The sequence below is a fragment of the Anolis sagrei genome, chromosome 3 (assembly GCF_037176765.1).
Source record: "Anolis sagrei isolate rAnoSag1 chromosome 3, rAnoSag1.mat, whole genome shotgun sequence".
Taxonomy (NCBI): Eukaryota; Metazoa; Chordata; class Lepidosauria; order Squamata; family Dactyloidae; genus Anolis; species Anolis sagrei.
In genome coordinates this window covers 35,559,388-35,584,522 of record NC_090023.1, presented here as the reverse complement: position 1 = coordinate 35,584,522, position 25,135 = coordinate 35,559,388, and the positions used below count along the sequence as shown (strand labels likewise).

The following is a 25,135-nucleotide window of genomic DNA, read 5'->3' as shown; positions in this document are numbered from 1 at the left end:
AGGGTTCTGTGGCCTTGCTGCTCTTCCTCTTGTCATTACTGTCAGCCTGCCTCCTCTCTCCTTCTAAGCCAGAAAGCAAGCATGCATCAGTAATGAAAGCAAAGGGGGCGGGGGAGTACTTATTGACTTTGAAGATGGAGATGTTAAGATGCCATGGCTATAACTTCAGAGGAAGAGAATAGTCACTGAGGAATGGGAGATTCTACAAAGAGAAATATTTGTTACAAGGAATATGGATGAATAATGTTACATGGGTAATCACAATAACACTAGTTGGGCAGCCAGCTCAAATTTTAGCCTCCCAGAATCATTTTTAACCAAAATAATTATTTCTTAAAGCATTTCTCTTGCCTCTCTTAGCCCACCTGAGTCTTGGCAACAATATATCCGAATATTCTGGTATACGGCTGCCATAGGTTGGACTAGATGGCCCTTGTGGTCCCTTCAAACTCTATGATTCTATGATTCTAATAGTTTCAAAATAGTTGAAATTGTTTCCTTAAAAACAGTTGCAAAAACCACAAACAGTTACAACAACCAGATCATTCCCCTTTGTTTTTAAAGACCAATGGCCATACAATTCAATTAGAATAGACTTAAAAGCTACAGAATTGATGACTGTCAACCAAAGAGTTGGAAACATTTCCACTGACATCCAGGCACTTGCCAGGTGTTTTCCCCCCTTCTGGCACAAAAGCAAGAACTGTCATGAGAATCTATTATATTTTGCCACTGTGGTATTTCTTTGTCTCAGTCACTGTAATGCAGCCATTATGTTGTCTCACTATAATGTCCCTTGCCATTTTGCAGCTGAAATATGATGCATTGAAGCTGATGTGAGTTCACATATGGGAAACAAACCCTTTTCCTGCTCAAAGCTGGGAGATTAGCAAGAGCATGCCTATTTGATCCTGTCCTGGAAGGACAAAATGGAGATACTGACAGCGTAAGTAGAGATAGAAGGGTCTGGCACAGAGGAGGTCCACAGACAGTTCGTTGTAGAGATGCTTAAGATGTTATTCATAAACTTACAATACAAAAGGAAGGTATGATATGTCTATTTTATATTACATGTAATATTACTAATAATAATACAATATAATAGTATAATGCAATATAGTAATATATAATACTGATATTGTGCTATGCTAATAATTTAATATATTGTATGTATATATAGATCTTGTAAGCCACTCTGAGTCCCCTTCGGGGTGAGAAGGGCAGCATATAAATGCCATAAATAAATAAATATGAAAAAATGGTGCTAGGTATTTCCTTTAAGACAACATTTTTTCTTAGCATGTGTCTTTGGGGAGACTATAGAAGTAATCCTACCAAAGTTGGTGTAGAAGTCCCTTGATCTCACTGAGCAGAAGACATATATTGGTCTACTACTCCTGGTGCATGTATCTCATGGGCCTTGAAGGAACCATAATAAACACCTGTCCCATCTCCCCAAAGGGACTCAGGATGGCTCACAAAAGCACTCAAGGTACTGCACAGAAAAATAAAATTACATAACTATAACATCCAGCTATAGAAGCAGCCAACTCAAAGCAGCAATGAGTCTGAAAAGATCTAATAAACTTTACTAGGCACTAGAAGCTCGGTAAAAGAAACAAGAGCAATGCATAGTCTATCTGCCTTTAGAGACAGTTGGATTAATTTTGGTGAATATCTTTGCAAATGGTGCACACTAAGGGGAAGTGTAAATGACCACAATGTCTATTCTGGTAGTGCATAACAAGTAAGGCTGGAAAATGTGACATAAAAAAGTTTGGTACTGTTGCTGTACTAATGTATAGACTCACATGTAAGTTAACCTCATGTTTAAGTCAAGGGCAAGCTTTGGGGCCAAACATTTGAATTTTGATATGCTGTTCTGTTTACTTGCATGGCCACCACTGCCATTTTCCCATCCAGGCACTCAAATAGACCAGAAGTGGTGTCATGACAGAGAGAGTAGAGGGGGGGGGGGGGGGGTCAATGCTTTCCAGATGAATTCAGATCTCACCTTTAGCCACTCTTTTAGATAAGAGTTAAGATACAACACTCACACTGACCCATTGATAGGTTGACCAAGGTTTTTGGGTTGATTTTTTTTGAGGAAAATTCCAAGACTTATACATAAGTATATAGGGTACATCTATGTTCGTCTGGAATATCTGTATGTGAAGAAACCTTGTAAGACCTCAGAACTAAGTGAAAGTGTCTTTCCAAAACCAGAAATGTTTTCTAGTCACTGGAGAAGTTCCTGTACTTTTAATGGAGTGGTTCTCAATCTGTGGGTTCCCAGCTGTTTTGGCCTACAACTTCCAGAAATCCTAGCCGGCTTACCACCTGTTAGGATTTCTGTGAGCTGAAGGCCAAAACATCAGGGGACCCACAGGTTGACAACCACTGTATTAATGTTTGGGTACTATTCCATTATGTGGGTGGACTCAAAAGGGGGCCTAGATGGAGATGGATAGTTCATTTTATGGGAGGGGAGGTGTTGAATCTGTTTTCACTGTTTATCCCCCTGCTCTCACTCCCATGTCACAATAACAGTTGTTTTGATGACAGTGATATGAGTGGGGGGAATAACAGGAAAACAGGGAAAAGGTTTTACTCCTTCAACTCCCCTCTCCCCACAAAGTGGACTATCCTCTGTCTAGCCCCCCTTTTGGCCTCCACCCGGATAATGAAGCAGTACCATGTTTGTGTAGAAGAGAGAATTTCAGCAGGTGTTTCTTATCACCTGGTTGTATAAGCAACATTTTTCTGAAAAACCCTCTTCTACACAACCATCAAAGGTCCAGGAGTCATCTTTTGTTTTCACTCTGGCAATCCAACTCTACACTCACTAGAGGACATGAGGTCCCTTTTAAAGCCAGTTTCTTTAGGGGGCTCAGTGTATTAAAGGATAGGAACAGTCCTCCAAGGTTCAGGAGAAAGCCCAGCATATATACTAAAACTCTGGACATTGTCCACTGCTGCACTGGAATATCACATTGCGAGCTTGTGGTCACAAAAATAATCACTGTATCATTAACTGTCGGATGAGGAGGAGCCCATCTGCTATGTTTCATTTTGTCATCAGATGAGGGTGTTTTGTTTAGAGAAACTACGTATGACAATTTGCTTCAGCTGGAACTATCTGCTTTGTAGGTGGTTCCATGAAGCAATTGCTTTCTGCTTGTGCCAAACCAAAATTTCTCAGTGTCTCTTAATTTATATGGAATTCATCTGTGATAGATTTGACAGAACGGACATTTTTTGTTTGAAGTAGAGCGCAACTGTACCTGTGCAAAGGGCCATGTGCATAAAACAAATGACAGTGATGAGATAGGTAACAAAGGGCACTTGTGAAGAACCTTATGTTTCTCTTACTTATTTAACCTGACTCATTTATTTCCAAGACTGATATTCTGGGATGATTTTACTTCTTCCCTCTATTGGAGGAGGATGGGTTGGATTGGACTCGTGTGCAAGAAGTCAGAGATGTGTGTACACAACCTACGTCCAGCGATACTTTTAAGGGGTTTTCTGGGGATTGGCAAACTGATGATACATGGGGAGACATAAGTCTTGATAAGAGTTGGCAGGATGGGTGTTGGCGGGATGGGTGTTGGCGCTCAGCTGTAGAGGCTAAAGCAGCTGACAGTGAGGAGGAGAGGGTGGTGGACAGTTCATCAAGCGATAATGAGTTGTAAGATAAATGTAGGCACTGAGGTAATGGAACTTTGCAGAGGGCAAATTGTTGGATTTGTGCCTGGGTCTTTGTCGCTGCTGTTTCTCTTTTTGGGTCCTGGAGCTACAGGTTGCTGCTTTCTCCGTGTATCGACTGGCTTTGGATTCCCGTAAGTGCTGACTTCCCCTCTTTTGACTTCCGATTGCCTGGACAACGACGCTGCTTTTTGGACTCTTCTGTCTTTGACTTCGGACTGTTTTTGGCCTACGGCTTTGTGTTCTGTTTATTTGCATACTTTGAACTCTGTGACTTTGGGGTGTTTTGCTCAATCTTTTGTTTATCCCAGATTATATGCCGGTTTAATCCGGATTATTTGCCAAGTTAAATTTTTGTCTTGCAAATTGCTTGAAACTTTTTGTTTTGGCCAGGGACACTGAAGTAAGGGTCCCTGAGTCCTTTTTGTTGCCTTAATAAACTTTGTTTGGACCTTATCCCTGTGTCTGGCTCTTTAAAGGCATCTGGATCCCGACAAGTATTATCTGACAATTAATCTTTCTTTGAATCCCAGCCCAACCCAAAAAAATTCTTGGTGTTTTGGTTTTTAGGCCTGTTCCTGGGGTTATATGAGGTGCTGATTCAGAAAACTGCATTGGATAGACCGCATAAAACCTAGTTTCTTAGATATGATTGATTTTATAAAATTAAATTTTAAATTTTATTTTTGGTATGAAATAAGTGGATTTTCATGTACTACACTTTTACTAACACGTTTCCTTCATGCTTTAAAGATATTAATTTAAACATTAAAATACTGATTTATTTATGGGTGAGCAGAGTGAAGAGTGATATATGGCATATGTTTTGTATCTCAAAAACTAGAGCTGATTGGGGGCTGGTGTCATTTTTGGAACTGGCAGGTCTCATATACCCAGAAATAGGGCTAACATTTGAAGCACCAAAATGTGTGTTGGCCAGTGTAATTGTTGCCCACATTTGACTTCCCAAACTCCTAATTAATTATGACAATTTACCCAAACTCTCAAATTCATTATTGCAAAATATCAAACAAAAAACAAAAACCTAGATAGGTATTTTCAGATTAGAAGCAAACACCACTTTCCAACCCACCCCTCAAAAAGCCATATCATTTTGTTAATCTACCAAATGCACTACAGTTAAAATGAACCAGCAAGCACATTTATTATATTTGATTTAAAATAAAACAATCATGTCTGTCATACAGAGGATTGTATTCAGTATAATATACAAGTAAATCTCAGCAACACACTTTTGAGCTCAAGTTTAACTTTGTTTTGTTGTCTTAAATTGCCTTAAGTTCTGGAAATACAACACGATAAAGCTTTAAATGGCTAGGCCAATGAATCAGGGCATCTATTTTGAATAATATAACACCATTTCTGGGGAAGATCATCAAATGTTTTGGGTTCAATGAGTCGTAGCTAAATGGGATACTCAATGTTCAGTTTAAATATCTGTTTAATCTTCAGAGTGGGCAGGGGAATGCTATAAATCTGCAATGCTACTACAGATATATGTCGGTTTATGTGCTGAGAGGTGAACAGAACAATAAAATAGGGAGAAAGAGACTAAAAAGAGAAATAAAAATACAAATGGATATTAAAGATTGCTTATGATTGGTAGTCCTCCATGACACATATTGCATGAATAACTTTCCTTGCGTCCCAAGAGTTAGACAAAATTGTGGTTCCATCCCCAAAGTATTCCCTTCCGTGTATTTTTCATGAAGAAAGGGTTGAAAAAGCAGAGTGTTGAGAGGAAATGCTACAGACTTCCAAGTTAGTGAAGGAGCTCCCAGCATCACTGGTGTATTCTGGATAGGATGAACTAGAAGAGATGATGTTCTTCAGCCTCTGAAGGGCAATGATTAATAGCAAGAGAAGAAAAGCAAGGAGGCTGAGAAATATTGACACGTAGACATAGACATTAGACATGCGTCCCGAAGATGAATCCATGGATGTCGAGAGAGAAGTGGGGTACAGTTCCAGAAAAGTTCCATTTTCCATGTTTCCTATTAATCCAGATGTAGGGTTGAGTTCTGACATTTTTTTTAAAAAAAACTGGCTGTTGTATAATAAAATAGAAGAGAGCTAGTAGTCCAAGACAGATTTCCATAAAACGAATGCCATATTAAGCCACTCAGTAATGCCCATTACTCTCCACTTCTTTGATGAAAATGAACTTGAGATGTACTATGTGTTGGCCCTGTAAAGAATAAAAGAAGGAAATAACCATTAGAGAATTTCATTTCACTATTCATTTCCATTTCCATTTGATGTGGTACTGAAATTTCTACAAACAACAATTTCTGTTCCACATTTTGTAAATGATGCAAGAAAAGTTGGCACGTATAATTTCAAAAGTATACTCTGTGCTTAACAGTTGTTTACAAATCCAACAAGTTCAGAAATCAAGAACCACATGCATATTCTCCTATTTCCTGAAACAAATGCATGGTAAGTAGTTGTTTGCTGAACTCAATACATTGTAGTTGTTTTGTAGGGGGTTTTTTTCCATTAAGACCATAAATAAAGAACTACAACTCTATATATTTCTTAACGTTTGTAGTAATTACCAATTCAGTGAGTTGACTTATGTGCCAGGCAGCTACATAAGAGCCAGGGAGGTGTAGTGGTTTGGGTATTGGTTTATCCTGGGAACCCTCCTTATCACTCGATTTCTTATCTGCTGTTGGTACTTCTGGCTCCCTGACTGGCCTTGAGGCCCTGTACTTCCCAAGCCAGTTTCCTCACAAAGAGAACCACAATTTTCCAGACCTGAATTTCCCAGACTTGAGAGCCTATCACTTTATGCCACAGGAAATTTCACAGTCCTCTCTAAATCATCAGTTAAACCATCAGCCTCTGGCTGATCTACAACAATTTTTCATAGTAAAAATTGTCATTTGAGTTGACATGAAAAGATTCATTCTAATATCCTAAACACCACTATTTCCTCTTTATAGATACATGCTTATCTCACCCACATGCTAATGTTAATGTTAGCATTCCCATTTCTACTCAAATGGGAATAGAATGGAAAAACTCATTCCAAGGCATTCTGGTGCATAGGACCCCAAAGTCTACGTTGTCTCAACATGGTTGATATTTAGGCAAGATCTTTAGGCATTAGGAAGAACTTCCTGACTGTGAGAGCCATTCAGCAGTGGAACTCTCTGCTCCGGAGTGTGGTGGAGGCTCCTTCTTTGGAAGCTTTTAAGCAGAGGCTGGATGGCCATTTGTCAGGGGTGATTTGAATGCAATATTCCTGCTTCTTGGCAGGGGGTTGGACTGGATGGCCCATGAGGTCTCTTCCAACTCTTTGATTCTATGATTCTAAGTGTGCATACCTTACAGTGTTTCACAGATTGTATTTCACAGGACATCTGGGACCAAGTAACTTAGGAGTGGATCAAGATGGCAAAGGTTATTAATGAGGAAGAACACACAAGCTAGGAGAGGCTGTAGCAGTTTGGTTTTGCCTAAGCTTACTGGGAAGCTGGAGGAGAAACTAGAACACTTTTAAAGGAGATGAAAAAGTGGAATGACTAACTATTAATCTGGACTGCTCTCACCAATTAGGGACAGTTGGAGGGCATGAATATGATAAAAGTGGGGGTGGGAAGGATTGGGGGCGGATATGAGTTTTAAAGGCAATTTTAATGTATTTCCTTTATTTAAATTGTTTTACCACACTGTTATTATTTAATTGTTTTTAATTTTTGTATTGCCCGGGAGGCGCAGTGGGCTAAACCGCTGAGCTGCTGAACTCACTGACAGAAAGGTCCGTGGTTCAAATCCAGGAAGTGAGGTGAGCTCCTGCTGTTAGCCCCAGCTTCTGCCAACCTAGCAGTTTGAAAACATGCAAATGTGAGTAGAAAAATAGGTACCGGTTTGGTGGGAAGGTAACGACACTTCATGAAGTCATGCTGGCCACATGACCTTGGCAGTAACTCTGGACAACGTTGTCTCTTTGGCTTAGAAATGGAGATGAGCACCACCCTACACAGTCGGACATGACTAGAGCTAATATCAAGGGGAAACCTTCACCTTTACTGTATTGCTCTTTTTAAACTGTTTCGTGTAGATAAATGTTAGCTGCAGTGAATCCTCATGGGGAGAAAAGCGGGCTATAAAGAAAGATAACAACAACAGCAATAACAACAACAGCAACAACTTTATTTATGTCCCACCACCATCTCCCAAAAGGGACTTGGGGCGGCTTATAGAATAATAATAATAATAATAATAATAATAATAATAATAGTTCATATGTTTTCCTACTCTATTCTGCTTGAGAAGACACAATAGAATAGATCAGTGCAATGCAGAACTCCAAATCAAAGACCCGAAGATCAGCCTGTTTCTGTCCAAATGTGTCAAAAGCAGAGATTTGTCCACTTCTGATGTTTAGCCATCTTATTTAGTCTTTTCTTTCACAGCAAGGTCCATTGGTTTTATCAGTCTCATTGAAAGAGAACACAGTACTACTGAAAGACATCGGTGTAATACAAAAGTAATATTTGCTTCAAGGATAATTACATTTGTTTCAATGGGACTATAAAAGCGCCTTGCAGCATTGCCAATGTGTTTTTATAGTCCCATTGAAACGTGATAAATCTTTAGGCCATGATTGCTATTTGCTTGTTTAGGATGTCATATTAAGGTCAGAGAGACAGTGTTGCATAGGAAAGTGCAGTGCTGGATTAAAACTAAAGAGATCCAGGGTCAAATTTCCGCAACACCATAAAACTCACCGGGTGACAGAGTCCCTCCCTCTCAGCTTGACCTACTTCATAGATTTCTTGTGAGGATAAATGAGGGAGGAGAACCTTGTAAGCCACCCTGAGCTCTGGGGAGGAAAGATGAGTTCAAAATGAAATCAATTAAGTTAAAAATAACCCTTCTGTGCTTCCAGGAAGCTGCGCCAATACTTCTACACATAGTGCTCTACTTTGTCATCATTGTTTGGCATTTTTCGATCCTCTTGGTTCCTCTAACATACATTAAAGGCTTCTCCTTCAAGACGCAGACACTTCCTGTGGCTGAGAAAAGCAAAAAAACATGAGTACCTGTCAGGAAATACAGGCATCCTTTTACTAGCATCATTTGTTTCTTGGCAGACTAAAAGGTGCCTCCCGAGACACCTTTGACAGCCCTAAATAATCTACCTCATCATCTTCCTGAGTATGTGTGAATAACAGTCATGTAACAGTATGGTCCAGACAACGATCTGTAAATTGCTACCTCAGACGCATTTTCAATGGCAGCTAAATAACTTTCAGCAATAATATGTGAAAACCATGTCTCTTATTGAGTCTGCACTCACTGTTATGTCCTTCATGCCAACTCTGACCTATGCCAACCTTACCCCAGGGTTTTCTTGGCAAGCTTTATTTAGAGGAGAGATTAACTTGCTCAAGATTGGATTTTCATGGTTGGACAGAGATTTGAATCCTGGTCTCTGTCCAACACTGAAACCACTATAGCAGTGGTTCGCGACCGTCCTAATGCCGTGACCCCTTCATATAGTTCCTCATATTGTGGTGACCACCAAACATAAAATTATTTTCGTTGCTGCTTCATAACTGTAATTCTGGAACTGTACTGAATCATAATGTAATATCTAATATGCAGGATGCATTTTCATTCACTGGACCAAATTTGGCACAAATACCTGATACCCCCAAATTTGAATACTGGTGGGGTTAAGGGGGATTCATTTTGTCATTCGGGAGTTGTAGTTGCTCGGATTTATAGCTAACCTACAATCAAAGAGCATTTTGAACTCCACCAATGATGGAATTTAACAAAATTTGGTACACAGAACTCCCATGACCAACAGAAAATACTGGAAGGGTTTAGTGGGTACCGACCTTGAGTTTTGGAGTTGTAGTTTACTTAAATCCAGAGAGCACTGTGGACTGAAGCAAAGCTAGATCTGGACCAACCTTGGCACAAATACTCAATATGCCCAATGTGAACACTGGTGGAGTTTAGGGAAAATAGACATTGACATTTATTTATTTACTATATTTATATACTGCTCCTCTCAGCCCAGAGGCAACTTGGAGCGATTCACAAATTGGCAACAATTAGATGTCTCAACAATTATAACAAGTAAAAACAATCAAGAAAATCTGTTAAAAACAATAGCATATGATATAAAAAATATAAAAACCATACAAAGTCTTAAAACATTTGGGAGTTCTAGTTGCTGGGATTTATAGTTCACATACAATCAAAGAGCATTCGGAACCCCACCAATGACAGAATTGGACCAAACTTCCCACACAGAACCCCACACAGAACCCCAATGACCAACAGAAAATACTGTGTTTTCTGATGGTCTTTGGTGACCCCTCTGACACCCCCTTGTGACCCCCCCCCCAATGCTGACTTTCTGCACAAAACTAGCTGAAAAGGGTTTGTGCTATTATCAAAAACTTGCCTCAATTAAACAGTGAAAAAATATTTTACTGCATTATTCAACTGGAATATAGAATGAACTGTGCATCAGGGGAAAACATCAAATTCTATATATACACACCATAGAGAAGAGCATCTATTAGCAATAAGCCTCATGCTATGTCCATAAGTGTCCTTCCAAAATTTGCCTGAACTGCAAGTATCCACAATTGTGTTTATTCTTTTTATGGAAAGCTTAGCACTATGATTTGCATAATACATATGCCCTAATCCTGCACTTGCTTGCACATTTTAAAAATATTTCATGCGCTCAGTTGCTTTAGATCAGGGGTGGAAAACCATTGGAAGTGGTGGGGGGGGGGGGGCTGCATTAGCACCCTGGAAGACCTTGGAGAACACACTGTCCTGCTGTTCCAGGAGTTCAAAAGGAGAAGCATGAAATCTGCAATAATAAACAGTCTGAGATCAAGAAGCCATAAATCAGAACAATCCAAGTTGAGAAGCCAGTGAGCAGCCCATGGGTCATAAATCCCAGGCATTCAATAGCAGGATCCAAGGTCACAAGGTGGACTGAACTTGCTTTTAGTACCAGCTTTTAGCAGCTTTTAACAAAATTTATCTCAGCCTACATACTACATAGATGCCTGATAGTATTTAGAGAACATATCTCACAGTTGGGGGCACATAGCTTTTCACTGTGTCTGAGGCTCTGTGTTAAACACTTAATTCACTGGGTTGCTGTGAGTTTTGCAGGCTATATGGCCATGTTTCAGAAGCATTCTCTCCTGATGTTTTCCCCACATCTATGGCAGGCATCCTTACAAATTATGAGGTCTGTTGGAAACTAGGCAAGTGGGGTTTATATATCTGTGGAATGTCCAGGGTGGGAGAAAGAACTCTTGTCTGCTTGAGGCAATGTAAATGTTGCAATTGGCCACCTTGATTAGCATTGAATGGCCTTGCTGTTTCAAAGACTGGCTGATTCCTACCTGGGGGAATCCTTGGTTGGGTGGTCCAGCATTCCTGTGTTCTCAAATACTATACTGTGCCCAGGTTGGTTCATCAGGTGCTCTGCTATGACAGACTTCTCTGGTTGAATTAGTCTGTTCATAAAAATGAACAAAATCTGGCTACCAGTATTTTAAAAAACCCTCTAAAATTAGGATGATAAATAAAGAAGAACACTCAAGCAACAGGGGAATTCCTGACATGAAACAATAAGGGCCAGCTAACACCTCCCAACAAAAGGTCCCCCAAGGCAGGAATCAGCCAGTATTTGAAGCTGCAAGGACATTCAATGCTAATCAAAGTGGCTAATTGCAACTTTCACTCTTCCCTCAAGCAGACAAGAGTTCTTTCTCCAACCCTGGACACTCCACAGATCTATAAACTTCACTTGCCTAGTTTCCAACAGACTTCACCTCTGAGTATGCCTGCCATAGATGTGAGCAAAATGTCAGGAGGGAATGCTTCTAGAACATGGCCATACAGCCCGGAAAACTCACAGCAACCCAGTGATTGCAGTCATGAATGCCTTTGACAACACTTAATTCATCTTCGCTCACAAGGACTTGGAGGTCTCTCTTCCTGTTCCTCTACTTATGTATGTAAATTGTGGTTCATCTATTGAAGATATTGGTGCAATAAAAATATAAATATTTGAACACTGAAGCCTTCCACATACTGATGAACAACAACACCAGCCTCATTCATTACTGGCTAGGCTGAAAAAGAATATGGGGAATTAGAATCTGGAGAGCTATAGATTCCTCGTCCATGACATAATATACCCAGATCATGGGAAGTTATCTCATTTAAATCATTCCTTGAATGCCACATGTTTGAATGTTGCTTTACTTAGAAAAAATAAAGTACCCTTTAGGAATAATGCAGGTGTCTCTATTCTTCTGATTTAGTGGAATTGAAAAGAAGGATCTGCATTTAATAGACAAATATGGCTGCAGAAAAGATAAAGTGACTGATGGGATCTCATCTCCACATACTGCAGTAAATTGAGTGTTCTTCCAGATAACCTTGCCAATGCTCATTCCTTACATTTCTGTTGCCTGTGGTTCTCCTTTATGCATAACTTGGTTTTATCGCTCTATTTTATCCTTCAACCTTTGTCAGCAACTTCAGAAGCTTTATCTGTGGCTCTTAGGATCTAGGAAACACACATTACTGGCACATGGTTTTTAGTGCAGTAAATGGAAATATGCTGTGTGGTGTGATTATGTACCATTGGATTTTAGTAAGGATCAATCTAAAATTGGAAGAAAACCCAGGGCCCTTCCACACAGCCCTATATCACAGGATATCAAGGAAGAAAATCCCACATTATCTGAGTGTGAACTCAGATAATCCAATTCAAAGCAAATATTGTGGGATTTTCTGCCTTGATATTCTGGAATATAGGGCTGTATAATCCAGCTATATAACGCAGAATATCAAGGCAGATAATCCACAGTATCTGCTTTGAACTGGGTTATCTGAGTCCACAATGCCATATAATCTATTTCAATGTGGATTTTATACAGCTGTGTGGAAGGGGCCAAAGGAAGTCCCCACTAATGCATTCTATGGAGGTCAAGCAATATAGTAATGTTTAACAACCCAATTTTCAAATGCCCTGTACTCAGGAAGTTGTTCTTTTTGCATTTTGAAAGCTAGCACATGTAACTCATTGTAACTTGTCCTGTAATCCAATTTTTTTGGGGAAAAAATGGCAATCATAACCTTTTTGAAAAGGAACAATGATGTCATATCCGGCAAATGTGAATCTCCATGAACATTTGGAGACTACCTTTTGAAAACCACAAATCAAGGAAAGGCATGGCCTTGTTAGAAGTCAACCCTTTGAACAAGGGATGTTCACAAGCAATCATGTAGTACATAGGTAACTTGGCTGTTAAACTGAAGAACCATGTCTTTGAACTGCCAGGGACAAAGACATGCCACTGCATAAAAGTATCTATTTGCCTAGCAGAGTTTTAAAATGTTTTTTGAGGTTGCAGTTGCCCAAAACATATACTCTTCCTTGAAAACTCTTAATTTAAAATATGCACTCATAGATAAAAAATCAAACTTTTATTTGAAAAATAACATATCTTGTTTACTGACAAACATCATGTATTAATTCACTATACAGGCACATTTCTTATTAAAGTTCAGTTATAGATAGGATATAGTTTCTCTGTGTTGAGAACACTGGGTATCATTTTTAATCAATAGTCCATAGTCCAAACTGTATAACTACTCATTGCTTCACAAAGCAAACATATAGTAAATAGTTCCTGCATAAGTCCAAAATGACACCTACTTCCATTGAAGTCCAAAAACATACTGTTAACAAAATGGATCTTGAGTCTGAACATGCTCAGTACAGTCACATGTCTGTAGTCACTCCCATATCAAAGAGGTCAGTCAAACTAGCAAATCAACATATGCATACAATACAGGTTAGCAAATATATACATTAACAAAAAAAATAGTGAAGACTTCGAAGGTTGCTATTCCCAACAAATTTTACCCCCAGAAGGCCAGGAACAAAGGCAGCAGTGGGTCACATCAAAGGGTTAAACAAACAGAGGGGTAAAGTCTGACCAAAACATTGACAAAATACATGGATTCTAGAGAGAGCTTGGAAATGTGCCACGCTGAGTGGGAGATTCTGGGCACTATGGTCCCCAAAAGTAAAGTTTTATAGTTCTGATTCTAAAATGTTCTTTGGATTTCAAGGGACATTGGACTGAATTAAAGTCAGGACATTGGTTTGTAGCACAGTTTTCTTCCTGTAAACAGGAACAGACTGTCTAGTGCTGCTAGTGATTTGTACACTATCACAAAAAGCGCCAGATGGTCTCCAAATGAAAACTGAGATGTCTAAACAACAGCTACCTTCATATTCTTGCCAAATGATTCAGTTGTGACGTCTGGCACAATGGACAACACAAATCCAACCATGAGTTGAGAACAGTTTCTGCTTATATGTATTTATGTTATTTTTTAAAAGTTGGTCAGTTTAAACTTATTTTTCACTATAAATAAAAATGTACATGTTTCAATAAAATTAGTCACTGTATCTGCTCTCCAATTTCCACTCTTACTGCAAGAACTGAGCAGGGAATAGCGGTGAATTTGCAAGGCAAGAAAACTGGATCCTCTCTTCAATGACAATAATGATTTGTTTATATTCCAGCTTTTCCACAGTACTGGGACTATCGCTCATTCAATAGTGCTCTCAATTATAGAATCATAGAATCATAGAATCAAAGAGTTGGAAGAGACCTCATGGGCCATCCAGTCCAACCCCCTGCCAAGAAGCAGGAATATTGCATTCAAATCACCCCTGACAGATGGCCATCCAGCCTCTGTTTAAAAGCTTCCAAGGAAGGAGCCTCCACCACACTCCGGGGCAGAGAGTTCCACTGCTGAACGGCTCTCACAGTCAGGAAGTTCTTCCTAATGTTCAGATGGAATCTCCTTTCTTGTAGTTTGAAGCCATTGTTCCGTGTCCTAGTCTCCAAGGAAGCAGAAAACAAGCTAGCTCCCTCCTCCCTGTGGCTTCCTCTCACATATTTATACATGGCTATCATATCCCCTCTCAGCCTTCTCTTCTTCAGGCTAAACATGCCCAGCTCCTTAAGCCGCTCCTCATAGGGCTTGTTCTCCAGACCCTTGATCATTTTAGTCGCCCTCCTCTGGACACTTTCCAGCTTGTCAATATCTCTCTTGAATTGTGGTGCCCAGAATTGGACACAATATTCCAGATGTGGTCTAACCAAAGCAGAATAGAGGGGTAGCATTACTTCCTTAGATCTAGACACTATGCTCCTATTGATGCAGGCCAAAATCCCATTGGCTTTTTTTGCCGCCACATCACATTGTTGGCTCATGTTTAACTTGTTGTCCACGAGGACTCCAAGATCTTTTTCACACGTACTGCTCTCGAGCCAGGCGTCCCCCATTCTGTATCTTTGCATCTCATTTTTTCTGCCAAAGTGGAGTATCTTGCATTTGTCACTGTTGAACTTCATTTTGTTAGTTTTGGCCCATCTCTCTAATCTGTCAAGATCGTTTTGAATTCTGCTCCTGTCCTCTGGACTATTGGCTATCCCTCCCAATTTGGTGTCGTCTGCAAACTTGATGATCATGCCTTCTAGCCCTTCATCTAAGTCATTAATAAAGATGTTGAACAGGACCGGGCCCAGGACGGAACCCTGCGGCACTCCGCTCGTCACTTCTTTCCAAGATGAAGAGGAAGCATTAGTGAGCACTCTCTGTGTTCGTCCACTTAACCAATTACAGATCCACCTCACCGTAGTTTTGCCTAGCCCACATTGGACTAGTTTCCTTGCCAGAAGGTCATGGGGGACCTTGTCGAAGGCCTTACTGAAATCCAGGTACGCTACATCCACGGCATTCCCCGCATCTACCCAGCTTGTAGCTCTATCGAAGAAAGAGATCAGATTAGTCTGGCATGACTTGTTTTTGATAAATCCATGTTGACTATTAGCGATGACTGCATTTGTTTCTAAGTGTTTGCAGACCACTTCCTTAACAATCTTTTCCAGAATCTTGCCCGGTATCGACGTGAGGCTGACCGGACGGTAGTTGTTTGGGTCGTCCTTTTTTCCCTTCTTGAAGATTGGGACCACATTGGCCCTCCTCCAATCTGCTGGAACTTCTCCCATTCTCCAAGAACTCTCAAAGATGGTTGCCAATGGTTCCGAAATGACTTCCGCTAGTTCCTTCAATACTCTTGGGTGTAGTTGATCTGGTCCTGGGGACTTGAACTCATTAAGAGCGGCCAGGTATTCCTGGACGACTTCTTTCCCAATTTGGGGTTGGATGTCCTCCAATCCCTCTTCCACTCCATCTTGCTGAGGTTGAAGACTCTCTTTTTGTGAGAAGACCGAGGCAAAGAAGGCATTAAGTAGTTCTGCCTTTTCCCTATCCCCTGTCAGCATTGCCCCATCTTCTCCTCGAAGAGGTCCTATCGCCTCCTTGTTTTTCCTTTTTCTACTGACATAAGAATAGAAGCCCTTTTTATTGTTTTTAATGTCCCTGGCAAGTCTGAGCTCGTTTTTTGCTTTAGCTTTGCGGACCTTTTCCCTACAGGTGTTGGCTATTTGTTTGAATTCTTCTTTGGTGATTTCTCCCCTTTTCCACTTCTTGTGCATGTCTCTTTTGTGTCTTAGCACAGTTAGAAGTTCTTTGGACATCCATTCTGGCTTCTTTGCACTTGTCCTATTTTTTCTCTTTGTTGGCACGGTTTGCAATTGCGCCTTGAGTATTTCACTCTTGAGAAGTTCCCATCCATCCGTAGCTCCCTTGTCTTTTAGTATCTGTGTCCACGGAATGCTGCTCAGCGTTTCCTTCATTTTTTGGAAATCAGCTCTCCTAAAGTCCAAAATGCGGGTTTGACTTGTCTTAGTTTCGGCCTTCCTTTGTACCTCAAATTGCAGGAGCACATGGTCACTTGCCCCTAAGGATCCTACCACTTCGACCGCATCGATCAGGTCCTCCGCATTTGTTAGGATGAGATCAAGAGTAGCCAATCCCCTTGTTGCCTCTTCTACCTTCTGGACCATGAAATTGTCTGCAAGGCAAGCGAGGAATTTGTTGGACCTTGTACTCTTGGCCGAGTTTGTTTTCCAGCAAATATCGGGATAGTTGAAATCGCCCATGACTACTACATCTCTTTTCTGTGCCTGTTTGGTCAACTGTTGGCAGAAGACTTCATCAAGATCTTCCTCCTGGCTTGGGGGTCTGTAGTAGACGCCTACAACGACATCTTTTTGAGTCCCAGTTCCCTTGATTCTTATCCAGATGATTTCAAGCTGGTTTCCCAGATTGCTGTCTTGAATTTCTTCTGCAGCATAAGAGTTTTTGACATATAAGGCTACTCCGCCTCCTCTCCCCTTTGTTCGGTTTCTGTGAAAGAGGTTATACCCCTCGATATCTACATTCCAGCGATAGGAGTCATCCCACCAGGTTTCAGTGATGGCTATGATATCATATTTGTGGTGTTGTGCTAGAAGTTGGAGTTCGTCTTGTTTATTTCCCATGCTCTGTGCATTAGTGTAAAGACATGTGAGCCCCTGGGATCTTCCCTTGAGCTGTTTAATTGGGATTATTGTGCTTTTGGTACGTGGTCCTTGTTGTGTTTGTGCAGCCCTCCGTTTAGCCTTCTGGCGATTCCCAGACATTATGGGTAAAGTAGCATTCGCAAGGCTGTTGTCCCCCTCCCCCGGTGGACCTAGTTTAAAGTGCGTCTAATGAGGTTTGCGAGTCTGTGAGCAAAAAAGTGTTTTCCTACTTGTGTGAGATGCACCCCATCCCTTGCCAGTAGGCCATCCTCCTGGAATAGCAGGCCATGGTCGAGGAAGCCAAAGCGTTCCTCCTGACACCATTTTCTAAGCCAGTCATTGACCTGTACTATTTTTCTGGCTCTTGTGGGTCCGTGTCTTACAACAGGGAGGAGGGATGAAAAGACCACCTGTACATTACATTCTTTTAGCATTGCTCCTAGAGCTCGAAAATCATTTGTGATCTTTTGAAACGTATGCCTTGCAGTATCATTGGTTCCTACATGAATCAACATGAGGGGAGGACGGTGATAGGGCTTGAGGAGCCTGGTGAGCCTCTGAGTGATATGGTGTATTTTTGCCCCCGGTAGGCAGCATATTTCTCGAGCCATCCCATCTGGTCTGGAAATGACAGCTTCCGTTCCTCTAAGGAGGGAGTCGCCTACTACCAAGACCTGTTTACTTTCAGGAATGACAGCGCCCCTTTTGTGCAATGTAGTGTGTAGGTCTCCAGAAAAGTGATCCTGTTGGTGTGAATTGTGTAGGTGAAAAGTGTTGTCCTCCTCCTCGACATCCCCGGTGCATTCATCAAGGACAATCCATTGAGATTCGTCCGAGAGCCTATGGTTCTCCTGTATGTGTTCCTGTTGCTCCTGGTCTATGGTTGGGGATGGTACACCTGCAGGATTGTGCAAGTGTGAATGTTGTGAAGTGTTGTCCCTGTCAGGGCTATCCCCCGCACATTGATCAAGGATGAGCCACTGATCAGTATCTAAGCCATTCTGGTCTTCCCCAATATGTTGTGTTTCTTGGTCAGGTGCTAGTTGTGTGAGAATTTGGAATCTATTGTGTAACTGCAGCTGAGCGGAGGTATTCTGAGGAGGCTTCCGGGTCCTATGTGTCCTTCTAAGGGTGACATTTCTCCAAGCCTGAGGGTTGTCCACATCTGAGGTGCTGTTATGTTGAGCCTCCCCGTAATGTTGGTGCGATATGGGCTGCGTGTCTAGGCCAGTGTGGTGAGTGGTGTCTAAGAAGAGCTCAAGTTCCTGAATGTCCTTAAGGGTCTTAATACGGTCCTCGAGTTGTCGTATCCTGTGTTCCATGCGAGTGATCTGTGTACACTTGGGGCAGATGTAATTGAGTAATTGTAGTGTGAAAAAGCTGAACATGCCACAGCTTGTGCATGAGATGGGAAGTTTCCGTGTTTGTTCCATCTGGAGGTTGCTAATGCTCTTGGTGTGTGTTTGATGTTGTTGTCTGTATGCAGGGGTGAAAGTATAGGTTACTGAGTGTATGAGTTCGCGCGCGCCATTAGGCGCGCGCGACACTGGTTTATATAGGATAACCAGGAAGCCCCGCCTCTCAGCAGTTAGTTTTTAAACTCAGGAAGCCCCGCCTCTCAAAGAAAGCAGCCCTGAAAGCTGTTAAATTCAAACAAAGCTTACCCTGAAGCAGAAGGAAACAAAATGGGTTCCTGCTTCCTCAACTTCTGTGGAAAGCCCAGCTGCCCCTTGGGTTCAGACACTGGTTTATATAGGATAACCAGGAAGCCCCGCCTCTCAGCAGTTAGTTTTTAAACTCAGGAAGCCCCGCCTCTCAAAGAAAGCAGCCCTGAAAGCTGTTAAATTCAAACAAAGCTTACCCTAAAGCAGAAGGAAACAAAATGGGTTCCTGCTTCCTCAACTTCTGTGGAAAGCCCAGCTGCCCCTTGGGTTCAGACACTGGTTTATATAGGATAAACAGGAAGCCCCGCCTCTCAGCAGTTAGTTTTTAAACTCAGGAAGCCCCGCCTCTCAAAGAAAGCAGCCCTGAAAGCTGTTAAATTCAAACAAAGCTTATCCTGAAGCAGAAGGAAACAAAATGGGTTCCTGCTTCCTCAACTTCTGTTAATTAATTCTTAAAGGCCTGAAGGAATAGGAAAGCATTGACTTGCTGCCAGATGGAGTGCAAGAAGGGAGTCACCCTGAAGTCTCTAGGTCTTTCAAAGTCTGGAAACAAAGACTGAGAAGGCCTTCCCTTCATTCCCACCAAACAAGCCTGAGAAGATATAATGGCAAAGAGAACTGCCCCTTTTGAAGATCTTAGAGCTCAAATAGGCTCATATTTGGAGATACAATTCTTCAAACAGCCTGGATCCCAGCTGTATAGATAAAACAACTTCCATCTAAATCAGAAGACTGGACATGTACATTAATATTGAGGATGGCTTAATTCTGTCCTCCCTAGATAACCCTATTTCTTGCAAAAGAAGTGCATATATCTGTTAGTTCCTCCTCCTAGAGTAGCGCTTCTCAACCTGTGGGTCTTCAGATGTTTTTGTCTTCAACTCCCAGAAATCCTAACAGCTGGTAAACTGGCTAGGAATTTTGGGAGTTGTAGGCCAAAACACCTGGGGTCCTACAGGTTGAGAGTCACTGTCCTAGAGGTTTACTTCTCAAATTGCCATAGTCTTCGTTTTGGCTGTCTAGGGGTTTGGTTTTTTTTGTTTGTTTGTTTTTTTGGTATGTGGGGAGCACTATTGTCAGTCACTCAGAGAATCCAAGAAATAGAAAACTGGCCCCCAAACTTTCAAGAGTTTTCCACCCTCACCTTAAAAAGAAAGCCTGGGACATGTAAGGCAATTTTCCTTGACCATGTGGCTTATCCATCTGTGACACCATTCTTCTGTTCATATGCTCATATGCCATAAGGAGCAGGGGCAGACATCCTGGAACTGTTTTTAAGGAGAGAGGATTCAATACTGGCAGGCAGATTCTTGTGAATTCTGTTCATTTGCATGTCCATTTTGGAGCCTACACGGTATAGTAGTTTGAGTGTTGAACTACAATTGTGGGAGACTGGATTTAAATCCTGCTTAGTCATAGAAACAGACTGGATGCCCCTGGGCAAATCACACCTTTAGAGGAATGAAGGCAATGGCAAACCACCACTGAACAAATCTTGCCAAAAAGACCGTGTGTTTGGGTCGCAATATGTTAGATATGATCTGGAGGCATGCAACACCAAGAATAAGTGCAGCAAACAAAGTGTTTACCATGAGTAATAAATGAAACCCCATCATACTGTTGAAATCATACAACTAATAAAGCCATGTGTAATCCAAGAAGCCCAATAACTACATTGGACCGGGCTGTGGCACAGCTAGTTAGTAGCCAGCTGCATTAAATCACTACTGACCATGAGGTCATGAGTTCAAAGCCAGGCCAGGTCAGAGTGAGCTTCCGACCATTAATGCTCTAGCTTGCTGTTGACCTATGCAGCCCAAAAGACAGTTGCATCTGCAAAGTAGGAAGTTTAGATACAGCTTTATGTGGGGAGGCTAATTTAACTAATTTATGACACCAAAAAAGCTTCCAGCACCATGCATAAGAATGAGGAAGTACTCCATCAAAGACTTGGTGTCACAAGTGGACAGTGAAGCGGCAGCTCCCCCTGTGGCCGGAAGCAAGCATACCCTCATGAAATCTGGAATGTTACATTGCCTCTGTGTCTGTCTATATATGTTATACGTCTAATGGCATTGAATGTTTGCCATGTATATGTGCACTGTAATCTTCCCTGAGTCCCCTGCAGGGTGAGAAGAGCGGAATATAAATACTGTAAATAATAAATAAATAAATAGGAATCTTGGTGGTCCTGATCCATGGTAATTGATCATTTCAGGGAAGACTTCGCTCTCCCCCTACCTAGATGGGGAGAAGGTCAAATACTTTCTGTCACTTAATGTTCTGGAGTCCATGTGCGGTGACTCAGAGCCACAACTTCACAATTGCTTTCTCTGCCTAATCTCTTTATCATTAATTCCAGAGGCCTGAAATCCACTTAGATATGAATTCTAGTAGTGACGAGAATTTAGTGGCAGCTTAGATTCATCCTACAGAGCAGAAAACATTGGACAAGACTTTTCAAATTACTTCTTCATATGATTCCAGTAAAATTGGAAATCTCAGCTGGATTCTAGAGTTCCCTTGTTTCTTCTTCCATCCAAGTTTATACAATGAAATTGTCTGCAAAATGAGTGAGGCATTTGTTGGACCTTACATTCTTGGCAGAACGCGACTTCCAACAAATTGCTAGAAAGCCAAATAATGTAAATTTTTGGCTAAGATAGTGCCAAAAGAATCAGATGAAAGTACAGAAATCTGCCTTTGTTGTCATGAATGAGCCAATTCCAGTTTATGGAAGACTGAAGGTCAATTTTTGATCATTCAGTTGACTTAGTGTTTCCCTTACCCTATCCATTTTATAATGAATATGCATTAGGGCCCCCTGGCGGCGCAGCGGGTTGAACCGCTGAGCTGCTGAACTTGCTGACCAAAAAGTTGGCAGTTCAAATCTTGGGAGTGGGGTGAGCTCCCACTGTCAGACTCAACTTCTGCCAACCTAGCAGTTCACAAACATGCAAATGTGAGTAGATCAATAGGTACCACCTTGGTAGGAAGATAACGGTACTCCATGCAGTCATGCTGGCCACATGACCTTGGAGGTGTCTATGGATAATGTCGGCTCTTTGGCTTAGAAATGGAGATGAGCACCACCCTCCAGAGTCAGACATGACTAGACTTAATGTCAGGGGAAACTTTTACCTTTACTTTATACATATTTAGACAATCCAGATTAAGGTAAGAGATAGATCTGTTTTCAGAATTGTTCTTCCACCTATTGAAATACAGAGCCTAGTATGGTGCATTTGTGTTTCTATTTCCATTCTTCTAAGCCAGTGTTTCTCAACCTTGGAGTCACCCCGGGGGGGGGGGGGATCATGAGGGGAGTGTCAGAGGAAAATACAGTATTTTCTGTTGGGCATGGGGGTTCTGTGTGGGAAATTTGGCCCAATTCTATCCTTGCTGGGGTTCAGAGTGCTCTTTGATTGTAGGTGAATTATACATTCCAGCAACTACAACTTCCAAATGCCAAGTCTATTTTCTCCAAACTCCACCAGTGTCCACATTTGGGCTTATTGAGTATTTGTGCCAAGTTTGGTCCAGATCCATCATTGTTTGAGTCCACAGTGCTCTCTGGATGTAGGTGAACCACAACTCCAAAACTCAAGGTCAATGCCCACCAAACCCTTTTAGTATTTTCTGTTGATCATGGGAGTTCTGTGTGCCAGGTATGGATGAATTCCATCATTGGTTCAGAATGCTCTTTGATTGTAGGTGAATTATAAATCCCAGCAACACCAACTTCCAAATGACAAAATCAATCCCCCTCTAACTCCACAAGTATTCTAATTTGGATGTATCAGGTATTTGTGCCAAATGTGGTCCAGTGAATGAAAATACACTGTGCACATCAGATATTTACATTATGATTCATAACAGTAGCAAGACTACAGTTGTGAAGTAGCAACAAAAATAATTTTATGGTTGGGCGTCACCACAACATGAGGAATTGTATTAAAGGGTCACGGCATAAGGAAGGTTGAGAACCACTGTTCTAAGCTTATTTAGGCTGATCAGCCTTGGATAAATAATTCTCCGGGGTTGGATCTGAATGTTGCTTTTATCCCTTCAATCTTGGAATCACTCAACCTTGTAATCGGTCCAAATGTAATAAAGAAAAATAACTAATGTAGCAAAAGCTACTACTGAGTACATCATTAATACTAAGATCTATTTGTAATTGCATTTTCTATCCTGATGTTCAGTGCCAAAAACACAATGAAGGCCCACCACACCCTCTCTTTTGAATCGTCAACTGATGACACACATCAAGTTTAATTATAAAAACCTAATTTCAGATGATGGAAAGCTTTGTAAGTATATATAAAGTCTCCTCTGTAGATAGTGAATGACAACATCACCCCCAACTTGCTTTCTATCGATTCTATTTCTGTTGGGGAAAAATTAAATCCCCTAAGGGGATGGTTGTATGCCATTGTCTTCAAATGAGACAAATATAAATGATTCCACTTCTGTTCTAATCTATTCCCATTGGCCTAGGAGTCCTTTTAACAAAGTCTTTTCACATGCTACACTGCATTTGATTATTTCTTCCTAAAATTGTATGCACTGCAGTGATTCTCAATCACAGCAGAGACAACAATGCCTACAGAATCCTTGAGCGCTTAAACACGCTGGCCCTGGAACGCACAAAAGGGGAGGGAAAAACAATATCTCTTGGCATGAAACGTTGTTCATTCATTTAAGCTGAAATACATCAGCCTTGGAATCCTTTCAGAAAGGTGCAATGATTGCATTAGAAGAAGAAACTGGATCAAGGCCATTAGTTACTCTGTGATGAATGCAAATTTGCCACTAGGTTTGTTGTCAGCAAAGGGACACAGCTAATCACATGTTTCTATTAAAGTATACCTGTAACATATGCAGAGGTAGGAAAAATTATATTTTGACTATAGCTCCTAGAACGACACAATCAACAAGACCCATTAGCTAGGGACTTCTCGATATTGTAGATTTTGTATTCCCCTAAGACAAGGAATAACTCACACCACAAGCAACTTGCAGTTTCTCAAGTCACTCCTTACACTGAAAAAAAAAACCCATTACAGTGCGGTGAAGAGCTGAAGCTATGGTCAAAAGACCAATTCACTGGTCGTCTACACAAGCAGCTGAAGTTGCATTCATTTTCCCCCAGACACACCTAACATTTCAAAAACAGTTATCACTTTTTTGACAATATGTCCTATGTGACTTCTTTGCTGGTGTCTGAAGAGCCAGGCCTTTCTCCACACTTCATTGGGTCTCTGTTTTTAACGACCGCAGCTTCATGTAGTGTGTGTTTTCATGACAGCAGCACCTAGTGACCATGGCCATCCTCCAAGAATCTCATCTAAGGTTCACATGCTGGGTCTAGAAACATTACTTTTTGTACTGCCATTCTAGAATCCTATATCCAGTATGTCCAATAATCACACTAATTGTGGGACTCTGGATGCAGAAGTCCAAACAGTAATATTTCAAACCTTTCAACTGAATTGGACTTTCCTGCCCACACACTCACACTGGGGTGTGTCTACTTGAGCAACTTCCAGTGAGTGCTTGAAAGGTACTACTGTTAAGTGCTCATAGTACTATTGTTAAGTGCTCATCAATTATTGTGATTTTATATTGCATTGTGTGTTTACTTTGTATTTTTTATTATTTTCATTATATTTGATTGATGTATTTTTATTTTGTATATTTGCTTTGTTGTAATTGTTGGGCCTGGCCTCATGTAAGCCACCCCAAGTCCCCTTGAGGAAATGGTGGTGGGATATAAATAAAGTTGTTGTTATCATCATCATCATCATCATCATCATCATCATCATCATATCTCTAAAGCAGTGGTTCCCAACCTGTGGTCTGCAAGAACTAAAATATTGAACTCTCTTATAGTGTCAAGGCTTATTAAATATGGTTTTCTGTGAGTGAACAGATGGTGACTACTTACTTACTTAGGCAATCCCTCATTGTCTGAGTAGGACAGACTTCCAAGATCAGTGTACTGATGGGTACGTAGGTGACTGTGGAGCCCTAATCTTGATCTGCATCTTCTCCTGCAGTGAGGGCATTGGTTTCCAGGTGGAAGGCGGTCTCGGTCGGGGTTGGCTTGACGCACCTTCCTCTTGGCATGTTTCTCTCTTTTGCCCCCCATTCTTACCTCTTCAAATTTTGCAGCATTGCTGGTCACAGCCAGGCATGTAGCCGGGGGGGGGGGGCCTCGGGGGGCTTCAGCCCCCC

The 25,135-nt window shown here is 41.3% G+C and overlaps 1 protein-coding gene across 1 annotated transcript in view; it reads right to left on the bottom strand.

Annotated features, from left to right (window-relative positions):
* Nucleotides 1-4,848: 4,848 nt before the first annotated feature.
* The window catches only part of SERTM1 (serine rich and transmembrane domain containing 1), a 34,817-nt gene continuing 14,530 nt past the window's right edge, over nucleotides 4,849-25,135 (bottom strand). The window contains exon 2 of the mRNA XM_060766936.2: nucleotides 4,849-5,917. Coding sequence (XP_060622919.1) covers nucleotides 5,434-5,757 — 324 coding nt within the window. The 5' untranslated portion in view covers nucleotides 5,758-5,917 and the 3' untranslated portion in view covers nucleotides 4,849-5,433. The remainder of the gene's footprint in view (nucleotides 5,918-25,135) is intronic.